Source organism: Chroicocephalus ridibundus, unplaced genomic scaffold (assembly GCF_963924245.1).
Source record: "Chroicocephalus ridibundus unplaced genomic scaffold, bChrRid1.1 SCAFFOLD_274, whole genome shotgun sequence".
NCBI lineage: Eukaryota > Metazoa > Chordata > Aves > Charadriiformes > Laridae > Chroicocephalus > Chroicocephalus ridibundus.
Genome location: NW_026961262.1, coordinates 140,365 through 158,348, shown reverse-complemented (window position 1 = coordinate 158,348; position 17,984 = coordinate 140,365). Strand labels below are relative to the sequence as shown.

At 46.6% G+C, this 17,984-nt stretch overlaps 1 protein-coding gene across 1 annotated transcript; it reads left to right on the top strand.

The window, feature by feature from the left end:
- Nucleotides 1–5,874: 5,874 nt before the first annotated feature.
- Nucleotides 5,875–16,886, top strand: LOC134509161 (tubulin alpha-3 chain-like). Its single transcript, XM_063321645.1, has 7 exons — nt 5,875–5,901; nt 6,251–6,482; nt 6,834–7,060; nt 7,759–7,881; nt 8,589–8,690; nt 9,610–9,638; nt 16,292–16,886. The coding sequence occupies exons 1-7, from the start codon at nt 5,875–5,877 to the stop codon at nt 16,884–16,886; spliced, it is 1,335 nt and encodes a 444-aa protein (XP_063177715.1).
- Nucleotides 16,887–17,984: the final 1,098 nt, after the last annotated feature.

Genomic DNA, 17,984 nt, shown 5'->3' with positions numbered 1-17,984 from the left:
GCAGACAAACCTCCACCATTTTTTCAGCAATGTTTCAAGTCATGCGATACTTAGCCCAGGACTTCACCAAATGTCACTAAACTCGGAGACTTTGACCCAGCCAGCCATGGCCACGGGGCTTCAGCTCACCATTTCTGTGTCAGAGCCATCAGACAGATGACCCCGTCCTCCTTGAGACACCCCTTGGGGCAGCCGTACCGGGTGCTGCGTGGCTGGATATGGCCTTTGCTCCATGGGGAGGCGCTTCCTGGGAGCAGGATCTCTCACTGGGGCACTGGGAAGCCCTCCTGAGGCCTGCATGCCTGAGAGACGGCTCTGCACTGCTCCCTCGCTCACTAAAACCAGGGGCGGAGGAAGGCTGCCCTGGTGGCCTCCAAAGGAATCAGCTCCCCTGGGCTCCTCTGCGGCCACTGGGCACCTTTGCTGTCAGGAGGCTCTCAGCGCTGCTCTGCCATCGGCCGTCGCCTCCCTGCAGGATGCTCTCCAGCACATGCTACATCTCTGCTTGGTCTCCCTGGGGGGCAAAGATCGAAAGGGAGAGATGGGGTTTGCCTGGCCCCCATTCCCAGGGTGCCACAAGAGAGAGCTGCCACCCCCAAACCGCTGTGTGATGCAGACGCCACACACGAGCTGCAGACATGGGTCAGGACAGCTTTGGGGAGCAGGAGAGCCATTCTGCGGTGCCCTCAGAGCTGGCAGAAAGCAGAGCTGCAGACAACGGGGGGGAAGCCCAGGGCAGCCAACGGCAGGGTGCGGCACCTGCAGAAATGCCCGGCTCCTGCAGCCTCGGCCCCGGGGCTGCAGCTCGGGGCTGGCACCGGCTGGGGCTTTGCTGGGAAAAACCAGGCGAGAGTCACCCTGACGTCCCACACACGTACCTCGTGCCGGGACCTGCCAACCCGTCCCTCTGCCCAGCGCCGCCACAGGATGCAGAAAGCAGCGCTGCTGGCCCTGGTGTGGTCCTGAGCCATGTCTCAGCAGACGAGTCCTTAACCAGCATCTCTTGCCCTCCATCTCTTGCCCGCTCCTCACCAGCACTTCTCCTCCCTCCCCTCCCTGACCAGCTCCCCTCTGCTCTCCCTGGCCCTCTGGCCCTTCCCGCCCCTCTCCCCCAACCCCGCCGCCCTCTCCCCACCTTCTCTCCCTCCCAGCCGTGCTCCAGGGCCTGGCCCTGGGCCAGGGCAGCCCCGGGGAGGCGGCCATGTTTCCCGCGGGGTCAGAGGGCAGGAGGGGGCGCCCCGGGGCACGCTGGGAGTTGTGGACCCGGCAGGAGGCTCCCGGCGGCCATCTTGTGTCGGCTGAGGGGAGGCTGGCACAGGCCGACAGGACAGATCTGCAGAGCCGGGAGCTGTGGTGAGTCCTGGGCCCTTGGGCTCCTGTCAGCCCTTTTCTGCCTCCCTGTTCCTCCCTGCCCTTCCCCTTTCCCTCTGGGTCCTGTTTTTCGCCTCCCTGTACCTCCCTTCCTCTCTCCTGCTGTGCTCTGCTCCCTGTCCGCCCTTTCTCTTTTCTCCAAGCCCCTCTCTCTCTCTGTCATCCTTCCTCTCCCTCTACTTTCCCCGTCACCCTTCTTTCCTGCTCCCTGGGCCTCTTGGTTTCTCTTTCTCTCCTCTGCACAGAGGCCCCAGGCTGAGTGTGCAGCTCGCACCGTGCAGTGGGGTCAAACCCATGTGGCTACTGGACAGACCTCTCTCTCCCTGCTGAGCACAGAGTAACTAGGATTGGGGTTTTTTTAGCCGCCTCAATTAAGCGACTCCAGTTAGATAGGATGAACCCCGGCTTCAAAGTTTTACTCTGGTTTTTTTTGTTTACTCTGGGACCAGTTAATGAAGATATGCCACTACTATGTACTGGTAAACAGTGGGTTCACTCATTTGTCTTCCTGTTATGTCCACAATGAACAAACAGGCTCTGTTAAGACTAGCTATATAACATGAGCTTGACAAACTATCTTGTTTAGTCACTGTGAACCAAATCATGCTTGCTTTACTTCCAGGATTGTCCCCCCAATCATTCTGCTTGCATGAGAGGCCCTTCAGATGAGCTTCTGTTTTTGCATTTTCCCTGGGCTATGCCATTAGCTGGGATTTGATTGTTAAGTAGAAGATTAATGTCAGGCAATTTTAACACGTAATCTGATCTGGAATACTTGTTTACTGGAATTGTTTACCCAATAGTAGATCGTGGAGAAGATCAAGTCATTTATTGTTGTATTCAAAAAAAAAAAAAAAGGTTCTGAATGTGAATTGAAAACCGTTTTCTATATTTACTTACCTTTCTGTTCTGATGTATTTACTGATGCCTGTCTTTATTCCCAGTCATGGAATTCATAGAGTCGGTTCTGTGTGAGTAGCACGCAGTCAGTTTGGTTTGAACTAAGCCGTGTGCACAGCACTAGCTTAAGGTTTGGACCCAGAAATGTGCACTCTTGTGGGCCTTGTGTCAAATCATCTATTTGTGCACAGAAATAAACCACACAAAATTATTTTCTAAGAAATTTCAGGCTGCCCTTAGTTTCACCTTTGCCTCTTCTCCGCTAACCAGCATTATTTTCCCTGCTACACGGTACACAAGGAGTTACATTCTGGGTAAGAGCTAGAGTCAGGGGGATTTGTGTTTTCATTGCTGTTTTGCCATCAGAGGGCTGCTGAGAGTCATGGTCACTGTCTTTTCAATCTTCTCAACCTCTCCTCTTCTGGGGAGGAGCAAGTAAGCGAGCCAGTATCAGGATGTCGTTTTAAGGGAAGAAGCTTAGTTGAAGACAAGAGGATGTATTTACACCGAGACTGATACAGGCCCTTTTCTGTGCCTTCATTAACTTCAACAAAGTCTGAGCTGAGCGGAACAGAGCATGTGCCTCTCATGTTCCTGCACAGGGGCTATAGGGTAGAAATGCATGGAGTTCACAGCACCAGGAGGGACAGTGCCTCACAAGAGAGTGGGATTTTCCTGAAAAGGGAGGAACGAGCTGAGAAAATAAATAAAAGTGGAGGGAAGGATGGGGCTACTCCTGCAAAAAACCTTTCCCTTTTGTCAGATCTACGGGTGCAAGTAAACAAAACCCAAATCCTTTGGCAAGTTGGAAGACACCTTGTGACCTTTCACTTCCACAAGTTTTATGCAGAGTTTTGACTTACTTAGGGGGTGGATGATGAGAGGGAGTAGACAGCTGAGATAAAATTTAATTTACTTATTAATTACTTGCTAAACTTTGTGTCAATTAAGAAATAGCGCTGTTGTGAAGACAGAGGGGTCTTGTGGCCAGAGAGGAGACTGCTAAACTAGGTTGATAGTCTCTCCCAATCGGTCTTCCTTGTCCGTTTCTCCTTTTCACTGATTTCTTTGACTCTTCCTTGTGCTACTTCCCTCTTCTTAAAGCAAGGATAATTTGAATTCATATTCTTGCAATGCCGGTACCTCTTTCTGTGATGTTCTTCAGTGGAAGGGTTTGAGGCAAGTGACAAATACCAACACGAAAAGTATATATGCAGTGGTGTTATGCACATGCCTGGAATATTGTTGCCATTTCTGTCATGATAGGTACTAGATATGGGGAGTGTGTGTTGCCAAGATCATATGCATAGTTAGCATCTTATATTTTGCCTGTAACCAATCATCTGTCCTAGGAGAGTATTGCCTGGACCTTTCCAGTGCGTCTCTAATTGTGGTGTTTAAAGCCTGGATAGCTCTCTGTTGGAACGGGAGCCATCACTGGCAGAGCAATCACTACCTTTGTTCGATATTATTTGCGCTTGACATTAGGATGAAGGGAATTTGTTTGGAATTTCTCGCCAGCTGGTTGTGTTAGAAGTGTGGACAGCTGTAATGTGGTGGTGCAAGCATAAGAAACTGAGAAGTTGTTTTGTTTGTTATAGCAACTGCGTGAGCTGATGGCTGAGCACAAGCCTCCTATAGATAAGATGAACAAAACTGGGCCTCAGTTGCGGGAGCTGAGCCCAGGGGAAGGTTTTTCTATCCAAGAGGAATATGTGGCAGCTGACACCCTTTAGAGTAAAATTAAGGAAGAAGTCAAAAAGCGCGCACTGGCACTGGATGAAGCCATTTCTCAGTGTACCCAGGTATCAATTGAAGTTTAAAGTATAATTGGGTTCATTCAAATGGAAAGATACGCAGACATTGTCATCTTACATGTCTGTATCAAGACTAAATTTCTGTTTTCTCTGTATTTTTCAACCTAAAGGCCTGTGAATGTTCGTATCACTGCTTATGGCCTTGATTTTTCTATTTCTTGAGGGGTTATAATTTGATATATTAGTATTAAGACTGCTGCAGTTGAAAAATGGTATTGCTTCTTAATTTTGAAGTAAAAAAAAAGGAACATTTGGTCTAAAAATGTGGGATTTTATTTTCACTTTATTCTTTTTTCTCTTGCTGGTCCGTTACTAGCTGATGCTTCCTTTGTATATGGATGTCACTGTTGATCAGTTAACTTGAATACAGTCGTGTCTCGACCTTGGCAGCTTTAGTTACAGTCCGTTACCAACGGAACCAGAGGGTAGTTTGGCAGCGGTACCAGCATTTGGTCTTCGTTGCAGACCCACAAGAACTTAACGTAACGTGTGCTTAAGCTGTTATGTAAAAGTATTGCGAGCAAAATTAGACCTCACAAAATGTTGTCGTGAGCATAAAATTCAGATCACGTCCATAAAAGCCGCCCATCTTAGATTCATCAGCCTATGCAGTGAACCTCGGCAGAGGATTGTTAGGTATCACGTTTTGGAGACTTTTAAATATTGAGTTAATTGTCATTAAACCCAAGCTGAAATTCTTTTACTCAACCCCAAGCTGAAATTCTTTTACTCAACCCCAAATTCAGAAAAGAGCTCAGTAAAACTGTACATGAACCCATACAAAAACCGGAATAAAAATGGTTTGTTCTATACCGCTCCTTTGATAGGAAGCTCCCCCTTTTCTGTGTTCACTGGAAATTAAGTGCTATATTCTGCTCAGGTCCAAAATACTAACTAAAGAAATACACCTTAAAGTTCTCATCAAGTCGACATTCTAAATCATTTTTGTCGTAGGTCATTGTACTTCATGTCATATTCCTAGCCCCTACGGACTGAGTTTAAGAAGCTAAGGAAGAGAAGTGACATATTATCCTGCTTTTGAACTTGTTATAGACATTATGTTTTACTTTAGTCATTCTAAACACCTTCCTTATTCACACCTCTGAAAGATGCATGGAGCTGCACATTTGAAAATCAAGATATTTACTTAGCATTGGAGTCCCTGCTTTGTATGCGGTAGACGTTAACATGTTGTACTGGCTAAGTACAGAAAGCAAGAATAAAAATGCATTCTTTGGTAACAGGTAGAGTATAATCAGATGTTGAGAAAATGCTTAATTATTTACGCAATACATTAAGGTTCATTTTCTGTACATTAAGGTATACGCAGATGGCAAAGCAAAACATTGTAACGCCCGGAATGTAATTTTATATAATCTTTTTTTTTATCAAGATACATAAATATATATTATTAGGGCTCTGCACTACGATGGTTTACGTCAGTGTTTGTCTAGACAGTCCTGGAAGAAGAATTATTTAACTCTTCAGGTTTTAAATTATTTTAAGTTGCACTCCGCATCAAAGGTACCACATAACCTATGGAGCCATGTTACATGTTAACCTATGGAATCATGTTAGAGAGCTGTAATTGAGTTTCTGGACACCTCCCTGGGCTCAGTCAACTGTGGGTCAACATAACACACGCCGTTGTGTGCTTTTAGTTGCAGAAAGTAACGTTCCTTTACTGCAGTAACAAGCATCGCCTGGGCACTAACAAACATCTTTTTGAATGACCCTACATATCGAATCTTAACCAGTGGTTCTATGCCAGTATATTGGTCCTGATATGAAAAAGTATGCATATACTACTCAGGTAAACAGCTTGCTAAAATGATGAAATGGCTCATGAAAGAGCCGATGAGTCATGGCTCTCCATCTTCAGATGGAATGTCTCAGGACTGAAACCAGACTTCATAGTAAAATTCTTCCATCTGAGAGGAAGTACCATTTTGCAAGGTCATTTTTGTAATTTAGATATTGAAAGAGGGGAAGAACCACGAAGGGCAGTATTGCAAGTGGCACATACATATGTTGGCTAGAGATGTTAAATATGTTAATTTTAAAGTAGCTTTTTCCAAGAGAATTTCAAATGCCATTTTTCAGTTGTTTTTTTTTTTCCTAATTTCTCTGCCACTTTTTTCTGTCCTTTACCACCCTACCAGTTTCATGACAAGACAGATCCAACTCTTGAGAGTCTGAAGGGCATAGTTGAACGTCTGAGGCAGCCACCTTCAATCTCAGCAGAGGTTGAGAAGATTAAAGAGCAAATCAGTGAAAATAAGAACGTGTCAGTGGATCTGGAAAGACTTCAGCTGGTGTATGAGACGCTTAAACAGAGAGGGAAGGAAATGATTGCTCGCTCAGAAGGAGTCGATAAGGATATATCTGCTAAAGGTAATAGAGGGAGGAAAGTTTCATGTAGTGGAAATGCAGCAAGCTGCAGCATATAAAAATCTTCATTTCTGATGACCACTGATCCGGGGATTGTGTTCTCCTGGAGAAGCTGGAGATGATGTATAAAAGCAAAGTATTTGTTTAAAATAATTCATCGTGGATATGACCGTTGTTTTATTTTTTAGGGTTATGGTGGTTGTTTCCACTTAAGATTATAAGGAGTGCTGTAAGGAAACAATTTTACAGTCTAAATTTTAAAAGATACCCATATGTTTCTGCTGTAGAACTGTAGGGAGATTTATGGCCAAGAATCGTTTGCCAAGGTAGTAATCTAGTTCCTCTGTTGTTTAGCTGTTCAAGATAAACTAGACCAAATGGTCCTCATTTGGGAAGACATCTGGAGCTTGACTGAGGAGAGGGAGGCCAAATTGTTGGATGTAATGAAACTAGCCGCGAAGTTATGGTGTAGTCACGTGGCTCTTGCAGCTACTATTAAAGATACTCAGGAGCTCACTGGAGAACTGGAGGGACCTGGAGTTGACCCATCTGTAGTCAAGCAAGAGCAAGAAGATGCTGAGGTCAGTAGAAAGTATTTTGTTGACTTATTTTATTTACAGTATGCGGAGAAAAGACAGAATTACTATGAAATACCACAGGAGGCTATTTTTTTAGAAACCAAGAGGGATAATTGTGTAGAAATTTACACTAGTGATATCTCAAGAGTCTGTGGTAAATAACGTGTACCAGTTCTGAATTGCAATGAGCATGCAACATGTGCCTGTCCTTATATTTGCATATCTGCTTACAAACGTGTATATAATAAGCACGTCACTGAGACTTTTAAAAGTTATACGTACTTTAGATTCCCTGAGTAATAGGGAACATCTAAATGAAAGGTGTACGCATGTATCCTGCTCTATGTATTATGCTTTAAGCCTGTAATTATTCATGCTGATAGTTAAAGATTTGAGGGTTGACTGACAACCTCTGAAAAAGAAATCACTCTGATTAAAGAAATCTAATTGAAAACTTCCTGTTTATTTTTTTTCATCTCATGCAAAATGACATCATAAGCCATTGTTGTAATTTAGACTGGTGTCAGTTGATTTCACTCTGACCCTGCAAAAGGATGATTGTGTTTGAAGCGTCAGATTGTGAGTCCAAGGGACTTTAAAGAAACCACAGGCCGAATCCTGCCATGTCCTCTCTTGAAAACAAGCTGTACATCGATTATTAAAGTTAGTGTTAGCGGCATTGAATTTTTTTCTCTTTGTAGGCTGCTAAAGAAGAAACTGATGGACTACAAGAGGAACTAGCAACAGTTCTGAGCCTTGGCTCTGAGCTTAGAGCTGCTTGTGGAGAGCCTGACAAACCTGTTGTCAACAAGAGTATAGATGAGGTATGGGAAATATCCCATCCCCTCCCTGCCCCCAACAAATTTTGAAAATAAACTTTTTGTGGCAAATGTAAGATACCCCTGAAGCTTTTATGATAACATAAGGTTTGCTTTTCAAGTAAATGGATCTTGGCTCGTATTAGTTTAGAATGTATAGAGAATTTTATTTTACTGATTTATGGGTTAAAAGTTCTGTAAAAGACAGAAAGGTTTTTTGTGAAAGAGTCACTGATTAATGTAACAGATGGCTTCTTTTTTGCAATAGGGGTGCTAGAATAAATTTGAAACGTGTCTGGTTTATGCCAAGTGCAACATCTTGACTGAGACAATCCTGCTTGGATGACTACAGAGTACTGACAATTTCTCCAGTGTTCAGCAGTGTATGTTTCTTTTAAGCTACCTTTTTGATAAGGATGCAGTTCCAAATGATTTAATAATACTATTTCCCATATTGACTGTAATCCGTAGGTTAAGAAAACTATTCAATAATCAGTATTGAATTTTACAGCTTTTGTCATCCAGAACGTCGAGTGTGTTCTGAAGGAAAGTAACTATGCAGTGATAAGGAGAACAAGAGTTTTAACATGGAATTAATATGAACTATTCATGCTTAGTTTATTGGTGTTATTGATGAGTGAATAATTAGCGAACGCACATTATACAGCAGTAACATTCTTTTGTCCACTGGAGTAAACTTCACCTATTTGCAGCTGAATTCTGCCTGGGATGCCTTAAGCAAAACACGGAAAGAACGGGCAGATAAGCTTGTTGAAGCTCTGCAGGCAGCTGTTCCGTACCAAGATGGACTGCAGGTAAGATGGTGTGATACACCTAACCCAATCTTGAGTCAATAGGATTTGATGTGGTTGTAGTCAAAAATGTTACGTGATTGGGAAGGTGACACGTGTCACTGATTCTAGCGACTATTTTCTTCAGTAGGCAGATATTTTTTCTCGGGCTTGGTTGGGTTGGAGGTTTTTCTTCCATTAAAGACTAAATCTGTTTGGGTTGTTTTCTTCATGTAGTTGTTCATATACTCCTCTATGTATAGATTCGAAATTGATGTCCCCTTTATTGGTAAGACACAAGTTTAGAGTAATCCTGCTCACATTTTCTGGTGGTAGTCGGTACTTAACATAATAGGCGAGTTGAAGGTGTGACATGTTTACATGATCTGAAAGGAATAGAATACAGGTCCGTATACTCACTTGCTGCTGTTTTCTTTGAGTGGAGGACAGTGAAAGAACTTCAATTTTATTCCACCTTTTTTATAAGTCAAATATTTCAGTTTGACTATTTTAAGCCCAAAATATTAATGTAATGTTACTGGACCACTACCCGAATTCTTAGCGTAATAATACTAAGAATATAGACATACTGGACCATCATACTAACTCTTACCGTAATTTATCCAATCACAATACTTTGGAAGATGATTCACTTTTCAAATGGGTAGGTGAACTTTCCAGCAGTTTTTTAAGATATCTTTTCTCTATATGTGCTGTATTTTATTTCATTTTTTTGCCTATTCTTTGCAAGTTTTGGCTGAGTGGCAGGCCTCATGTCTTTTGTCAGTGAACAGCTGGAAAATGAAAACATTTGAAAAGTTTTCACGGTCAGATTTTGCAAAACTCTCTTTTTGCCCAGTGGAATTACTGTCTTTCTTGGTTCATTAGATCTTTAAAAACAGTTTCACATGACACTGAGGGCAGTTGCTTGTGTGTTCAGTGCAGACCAAGCAGCAGAACACATCTTAATAACAATGCAACATCTTGTTTTCCGGTGCGCCCTGGCTATGTATTTTTCTCCAAGTTCTCTTATTTTCATACTGCACAGAGGTCGACTTGTAGGGTTACATTAGGAACATTGCCGTTGCTTTAAGAGCTTTGTATTTCCTGGGGCTGCACGTTGTACCTCCTGCAAGCTTGGTACTTTGTAAAAGAACTGTATTTAACTGCCGTCTTACGCTCATTTCAATAGACACTATTAAAAGTATTGTGGGCAGATTGTTAGCTACAGCTGCCTCACCCTGTTGAGCGTGTTGGGGGCGTTAGTTCTCCTTTTGCCAAGGAGCTGTGTAGCAGTGGGCAGCTCTGAGAAGCCGTCCTAAGCCCTTCTCCGTAATGAATCACAGATAACAGGCAGGAGGAAAAAGGGCCTGGCAGAGGTGTTTCTTCCTCTATGTAATTAATTGCCCAGAGTGCTATAGGTGTTCTTAATCTTTAACTGGAGTGTTCTTGAGGTTGTTCTGCATTATATCAGGAGTAAAAGAAGTACCCACAAAGCCTCAGAACTGGGGAGACTTCGTTTGTTTTTTGAAGTTCCAACTGCCTTATCCTGAGGAGATTCAGTCACGCTCAGGTGTTGGCCATCACTGTCTAATCTGTACTGAATGGGTCGTGTTCCATCTTCCTGATACAGATAGCGTTATCCTTCAACAGAAGTTCTTTTGTCATCATCATTTAAAGTGTGTTATCATTTAGCTGCCACCTTCCATCTTTGCTCCGAAGGAGTGCAGAACAGAGTTTGTCTTGTATTTACCTTCCAGAAGTAGAGTACTAGTCAGCATGAATAGTACTGGCAGGATATTGCTGCTAATAGGAGTTCAGTCTTGCAGCATGTACATTCTCGTAACCATTACGTGGAATACTTCAGTTAATACTTGATCCCCTGTATTGCAAAAAACCCTAGGTTCCGCTGAAGCAAGCGGTTTGGTTTGGTTTTGTTTTGTTTTTCAAAGCGCACAGCAATCTTGTTCTCTGGAGTAAAAAATTCTGGTATTTTACTTGTAATGGCACTCCTTGGCTTTCACAGGCTGTAAGGTTATTATGTGCAGGCTTCTTCTGCTGTGACTTTTACGTGTTCTGGTTTCTACCGTGAACAGCTTCCTTGAGGCTCCGAAAGAATGCCTCCACAGCTTCACTTCTGCAATTATAGGCTTTATCTAAATGCTCACGCAGATCACAACATTCCCAGTACATTAGTAAGGTGAAAATCAAAATTTCAGGGTAACTTAGACCTGGCGAATTCCACAGGCGAATTCCATGGACTGGTCGTTGGGACTATATGGCCTTCTCGGAGCTGTTCTTCAACTAGCTGATGAAGGTGGCGCAACTTTTCGCGTGACAAGGGCCACTGTTCCACCCAAACAGGGTTATTAGATTTCCAGGTTAAGTTTAAGGTGGCTTGCACCTCAGTGGCCCCTAAGACAAATGTGACCCAATCTGTATTCCCCATTGGCTCATACGGTCTCAGCCCCATAAAGTAATTGGCGTAGTTAACACAAAAGGATGGACTGAGGCAACACGATTTTCGGGCCCCTGGGTCTGAATTATGTGTTTGCTCTGTAAAGGCAAAGCATTCCCGCCAATGCCCATTAATGCCTTCCCCATTTGTACTAACGGCCAGTTCACAGGCCATCTGTCTTTAGAGATGACTCTGACATCCGCTCCGGTGTCCGGAATACCGCTCATGCAAACAGGATCTTTCCTTGCATCGTTAATGTGCACTGCATCAACGGTCGGCCAGCACTGACGGATTGCGTCCGTAGTATCTGTGGGTTCCTGGCTGAGCCAAAGCCTCGGTTCCCCCTTTGTGTTTGAACAACTTTCGGGGGACAGGCACCAAAATACAGCAATTGGGCTATCCTGGAGCCGCAGGGTATTGTGCAGAGCGGTGCTGGGGTCCATTTAGTCTCGCAGGGTATAACACAGAGTAATTTACCAGGGCATGCAATAACATATAGGAAAAACACAAAAACATATCTCTATGGTACTGCTTTGAATCAGGTGTCCTATTTCTCTTTTTCTGCTGCTTTCTCGTAGCGCGTATGGCATACTTTTGTGCTAATGTGGCACATTCCCCGTCTAATTGTTCCTGTTTGGGTTTCTCTTTTCCTTTTTTCTTTTTTTTTCTTTTTTTCTTTTTTTCTTTTTTTTCTCTTTTTTCTTTTTTTTCTTTTGTTTTCTTTTTTCTTTTTTTTTTTCTTTCTTTTTTTTTTCATCACTTACGACTGACATAAAAGTTTGCCTTTGCAACAAGAGCTCACCCTGAAGTTCCTCATTTTCCTACAGAGCATCCTATAGATTTTGGCTCAGCTCCTTCTCCTGATCAACCATGATCTTATAGACAAACAACGAACAGCCAGCCATACGCCCTGCATGGGCGAGCCGTTCCCAAGAGCGTAAGCGTGTCGGCTGGTGAAAACTCCACCAATATTTCAGGACTTCCATCGGTTCTACGGCCCACCCTGGTCTATCTACCTGGGGCAACCTTGTCCACCTTCGTGGCTCTGGCCCAAAGTTTAACCCCTCCTGCGTCCCACATTTTTATACTAAAAATAGCGATTGCACTGACACCATCGCAATTAACAGAGACCCATTTCAGTATCTTTTTTAAGGTCTGGAGGCTCGTATATACGTGATGTTTCCGCAAGAGTCCCTCCATTAGCCCTAGTCCCGATTTTTCTTCTGAAGATTTGTTACTCCCCATAACTCCCCACAGCTCACCTCTCGTGACGAGATGATTGAAGCCGGCTCCTGCTTCCTTTCAGCAGCACTTAAGTTCTGTGGGGCTCGCCACTGGTCAAACCTCGTTAATCGCTCTGTCTCACACAGGGCACCATTTGTGGGAATTAGGCATGGACTCCGTTCGGTGCACAAACGAAATCGCTTTATTTTAGGCAGCAGCCTCCTTAAATACCCTCTGCAACAGAGCTAGCAATTTCCCACTGCTACATCCTTATCATGTGATTACACAGCACATAGCACACATACCACATACCATACATGGTGTAAACCAAGACAAGCTAGTCATCTTTAGCAACCCGGCTGGCCTTCAGCGCTCTCTCCTTTTCTTCCTCTTATCATGGCCCAGGTGCTGTGTAGCTAGGGCTTGTTTACTTATCCCACGGTTTGCCGCCAGTGAGAGCGATGAGAACTCCAGGGCTCGTTCCGGGTGCCGCGTCCGCAGGTCCTTCGGCATCCACAATTAGTAGCCACAACTTCAAAGACTCCATTGTCAATGGTGAGGAGGGTGAGTGTTCCACCACCCAGGTCAAACCCAGGATGTTCTTCTCGACCTCGCTCTTGTCCAGTCCATAAGCAATGGCAGCAGCGGTTGGCTCATTGATGATTCTCATCACATTCAGCCCAGCAAAGGTACCAGCATCCTTTGTAGCCTGACGCTGAGCATCATTGAAGTGGGCTGGCACAGTAACAACAGCATGGGTAACTTTCTTCCCCAGGTAAGCCTCTGCAGTTTCCTTCATCTTTGTCAGGACCATAGCAGAAATTTCTTCAAGAGCAAAGATTTTTGTCTGTCCACCTCCAACATCGACTTGAATATGGGGCTTGGCTTTCTGCTCAACAGCCTTGAACGGCAGGTACTCAATGTCCTGCTGCACAGAAGGGCCATTCCAGGTGCAGCCGATGAGCCACTTGGCATCAAACACAGTGTTCTCGGGTTTGGATGTAAGCTGGTTCTTGGTGGCGTCCCCGATCAAGTGCTCCCCATCGGGCGTGAATGCCACGTAGGATAGGACGGCGTGATACGGTTCCCCTGGTCGTTGGAGATGATTTCCAGCCGGCCATTCTTGAAGATGCCCACACAGGCAGGAGTAGGTGGTGCCCAGGTCGATGCCCACCACCGTGCCCACATCCTCCTCCTCCTCGTCGTCCGCCCACACGGCACCCAACAGCAGCAGCACCAACAGGAGGTGCCTCATGCCGACCGCTCGCCTGCACCGTCCGCCACCGACCAACCGCAGGAGATGAGAACTAAGTGGCTTGCAAATAGGAGGAAAAGAACTTTTTCCTCTGATTCCCAGGGCAAGAGCCCAAACTCAGCATTGTCTCTGGGCTAAGAGATACTGCACAGGGGGTTGCACCTGGTCACAGAGGAGAGCAAAGCAGGAAGCAGGTTCAACCAGGAGCTAAGATTTTAACAGGACAGAAAGCTTCCTCGCTTTCTTTCTGAGGACTATGAAAAGTGGTGTCACCTAGACTGCGTCCTCCCATGCTCCCAACCTCCCTACGGTGTTTCTGCTTTCCATGGCTCCCCAGAGCACCTTCCTTCGCTGCAGCACCAGAACCCCTCAGAAGTAAACGCAGGGAGCAGCGCAGCACAGGTGAGACATGGCACGGCAGGAGCGACCCCAGACACTGAGGCTGGGCTCAGCCTAAGAGAGGGACTCATCACAGTGGTTAATTCTGCAGCAGTCACACTCTTCAGAGGGTAGGAGCAATTAAAGTTATTTTCGAGGAGGAACGGAGAAAAACGACTGTTTTAAGAAAAGAAGAGGAACGCTCCAGCAGCACTGGGACAACCAAAGAGGCCTCTTTTTAAGCCCCTTCCCTGCTGGTGTCCTGTAACGTCTCTTCGTCTCTTTTGTTTGCTTGGAACTGCCTTAGCTGGAAATGCTGCCCGGTCTCAACTCCATTTGTGAACTGATTATGGTTGAGGGCTCTCTTATTCAGATCTGTAGAAACAGAGCTCATACTCAAGAAGATGGCTCATGGCATTATTTCCAATGAGAAAGAAATCAAAATAGAGTGCAAAGCTTTCTTCTCCCGTTTCATGTCACAAATTAACACGGTTTGTATCACTTAGGGGCAACTTTGAATTTAGAATTTAGGATAAATAGTACTCAACACGACGAGTGGCCTCAACGTTTCAGAGAACTTCCACACATTTGCACAGATTTACTGAGGTGTAACTAAACTGAAATCAAGTCCTAGTTTTTAAAGTAAGAAAGGCGCATTTTTGACTTTTTTTTGGTCTTTCTTTCTGAGACAAAGAGAGAAGGATTGGGGGGGCTGAAAACTACAAGGTTATTTCTATGTTTGGTCCTAGTTTCCTGTCATAACTCATTTTAAAGCTGTAAATTATTTTCTTTCTTAAAAATAGTTACTGGTAAACATCTTGGTACCATCCATGACAACGAATTTGCCAGCAGGGAAGGAGGTGGGTGGTGATTTTAGTGATTTTTGAGTGTATTCAGCAAAAATCCCGTGCTGGAATGGCTTCTGTGAGCCACCGGTCACCACTTTAGGCGCTCAGCATCACACCTCCCTTAAAATACCCCCAATTCTATTCAGATAACGCAGCAGGAATGGGTTTGGTGGTAATTAACACTATTGGTAACAGACTTGGTAAAGGTTCCAGGGGCCTGTTGGTGGAATTTATGGGAAATACTTAACCTGTTAATCACTTTGGAGTTGCGGTTAAAGTTCCTCCTAAACCCACGACCTGATTTGATTGTGCGACATTGTTTGGGGTATAAACTTAATCAAAGCGTTAAAAACGCGCAATTCAAAATACTTGAGGATGGCAAGAAAGGCTAAAGGATGGTCTTGGCGGAATGATTTACCTCTCGGGTGGTTTTTTTGATACCTTCCGGGCAGAATGGCCAGGGATTTGGGGGGTTTTGGCTGATGAAAGACTAAAATGTGCGCCCAGCCATTGGAAGAAGAGCAAACTCTGGGAAAAGCGGGGACAAGGGAACCCCTGTTGAGGAGTCAGCGTGTGGTTGGTGCAAGGCCCAGGCTGCGTAGGCCCTTGCAGCTGACGTTGACCTTGTCCCAGTGGCTCGGCCAGTCCTCAATGGCAGGTTTTTTGAGCCAAAGTTGGCTAGAAATGTGCCGAAATGCCCGGCGAAGCGCTGTCATGGAGCGTTGCCGGCCTCCTACGTTCTACACAACATTCTGAAGAACTTGGTGCTCGGTGGTGGTAGCTTTTGCATCTGGCTGATCTTCTTGGAGCTGAGCCGGGCTGGGCCGGGGCGCTCCGGAAGCTGAGGGGGCCGGGGGAGAACGGCAGCCGCCTGGAAATGAATGCGGGGCGGTCTGGGGGGAAAGCGTGGCTCGGCGGACGGGTGGTGGGTCAGGCCGGGCCGGGCCCGCGGGGCTCCCGCGAGCACGTGGTGAGGCAGCTGGAGCGCGTCAAGGTGAGTGGGCGGCCCCGAGGGGTGGTGGGGTGGGGCGGGAGGGCCCTGAGTGGGGCTGGGGGCACGGGGGGCCTGAGCGGGGGGCCTTGGCGGGTGTGAGGGGGGTGGCTGGGCCCGGCTCCCCGCGGGGTGCCTATGTCCTGGGGGGTTTGGGGTGCTGTGGGGTGGCTGCGCTCCCTCAGTGTTGCCCAGGGGGGCTGCAGAGGGGCTGAGGAAGCAGAGGGGGGAGCTGGTTTGGGGCCTGCCAGGGAGAGCGGGACTCCTGCTGGCGGGGCTGGCAAAGGGGCTGGCGTGGCTGGTTTGGGGGCTGAGAAAGAGAGGGAGTTGTGTGGCTTTGGGCTGAGGAAGAGGGCTCGAGATGAAATCCGCGCCAGGCCCCTTCTCTCTGCGGGGAGGGTCCGTCCTGGTCCCGCTGCCGAGGTCAGAGGTGGGGTGGGGGCCCCCCAGCTCGTCCCCCTTGGCTGGGACGATCATCAGCCAGATCGTGTCCTCCATCACGGCCTCCCTGCGCTTCGATGGGGCCCTCAGTGTCAACCTGGCGGAGTTCCAGACCAAGCTGGTGCCATACCCTCGCACCCACGTCCCATGGGCTGCCTACGCCCCCATCATCTCGGCCAAGAAGGCTTATCATGAGCAGCTGTTGGTGGCCGAGATCACCAACGCCTGCTTGGAGCCGGCCAACCAGATGGTGAAGTGTGACCCGCGGCACGGCAAGTACATGGCGTGCTGCCTGCTGTACCACGGGGACGTGGTGCCCAAGGATGTCAAGGCCGCCATCGCCACCATCAAAAGCAAGCGTAGCATCCAGTTTGTGGACTGGTGCCCCACCGGTTTCAAGGTGGGCATCAACTACCAGCCGCCGACGGTGGTGCCCGGGGGGCACCTGGCCAAGGTGCAGCGCGCTGTGTGTGTGCTGAGCAACACCACGGGCATTGCCGAGGCCTGGGCCCTCCTGGACCACAACTTTGACGTGATGTATGCCAAGAAATATTTGTCATTTTTTGGTGGTAGAAACGCGGCGGCCGTGCCGCTTCGTTTCTTCAGAATTCCACATTTTGGATAGATTTTTGGGGAGGAAAGCGCTTTCTGCTTAAAATAGAGAAATAATACAGTTTTTCTTTCAAGGTCTGGTTCTCCCAGTCGAACTAAAGTGGTTTTTTTCGACCGTTTAGTTTTCAGAGTCCACCCGGGTGGGGTTGGGCTGGTAAAACGCGGTACCTCTGTCGCAAAAAACTCTAATTCTTTTGCCGCCCGCAGCTGTTTCAAGCTATTTTTCATCTGATTTACAGGCCCTTTGCAGCACAAAGAAGAGGCACCGCGTCATGCCCAACGAAAATCCAAAGCCGGGGAGTCGAGAAGCGCAACAGCGACGGCAGCTCCTCCACCGATCCCAGTCCTTTCTGGTGCTGGGACGGCAGCGCCGGAGACCCGGGTTTTTTCCCCTGCGGCGAGTGTGGAAGGTCAGCTCTTCATTTTTCTTCTAAATCCCGTCTGTTTTGAGACTCAAAAACGACCCGGGGGGGGCAGAGGGGGAGGGCTGCTTGAGGATTCCCCTTGCCCTGGGGCCGCTTGGCGGTTTTATTTGGCTTTCAACCCCAAAAAATCAGTGTTTTCAGAGTCGGGGAGGCCCTCCACCGAGTCCTGAGGTTCAGACCGGCCCCTCCTTGCGCAAGAATCACAGCGTTTCTCCATTTTGACCAAAAAACCCTCGAGCTTCGTAGGGATTTGCAGCCTGAGGCTTCCCCACTCCACTCACTCATGCCAAGCAAAATGCCTCGAGTTTCAATTCAACCTCATTTTAAGCGATCGCACAATTAATTCTAATATTTTAATCCCCCACGATCTGCCTTGTTGAGCCACCAACGTCCAAAATTCTGTCAAACTATGCAGCAAAGCATAAGAATTCCCAAAAGTAGGAATAACGAAGCTTGGTCTAACAAATTTAACAAAAAAAAAAAAAAAAAGACTTAAAAATCCCTGTCTTTTCTAACTTTCAGGGTGTTTGAGAAGATCCAGGGGCGAAACGCCCACATAAAACTCCATCGCCCACAAGATGTTTAAAAGGTCCCCGGGAGCGTTTTTAAAGGGTGGCGAAGCCACAAACCCCCCGCATTCCGCTGACCTCCTCCCGTAACACCCGGGAACTGACACCAAACCAACC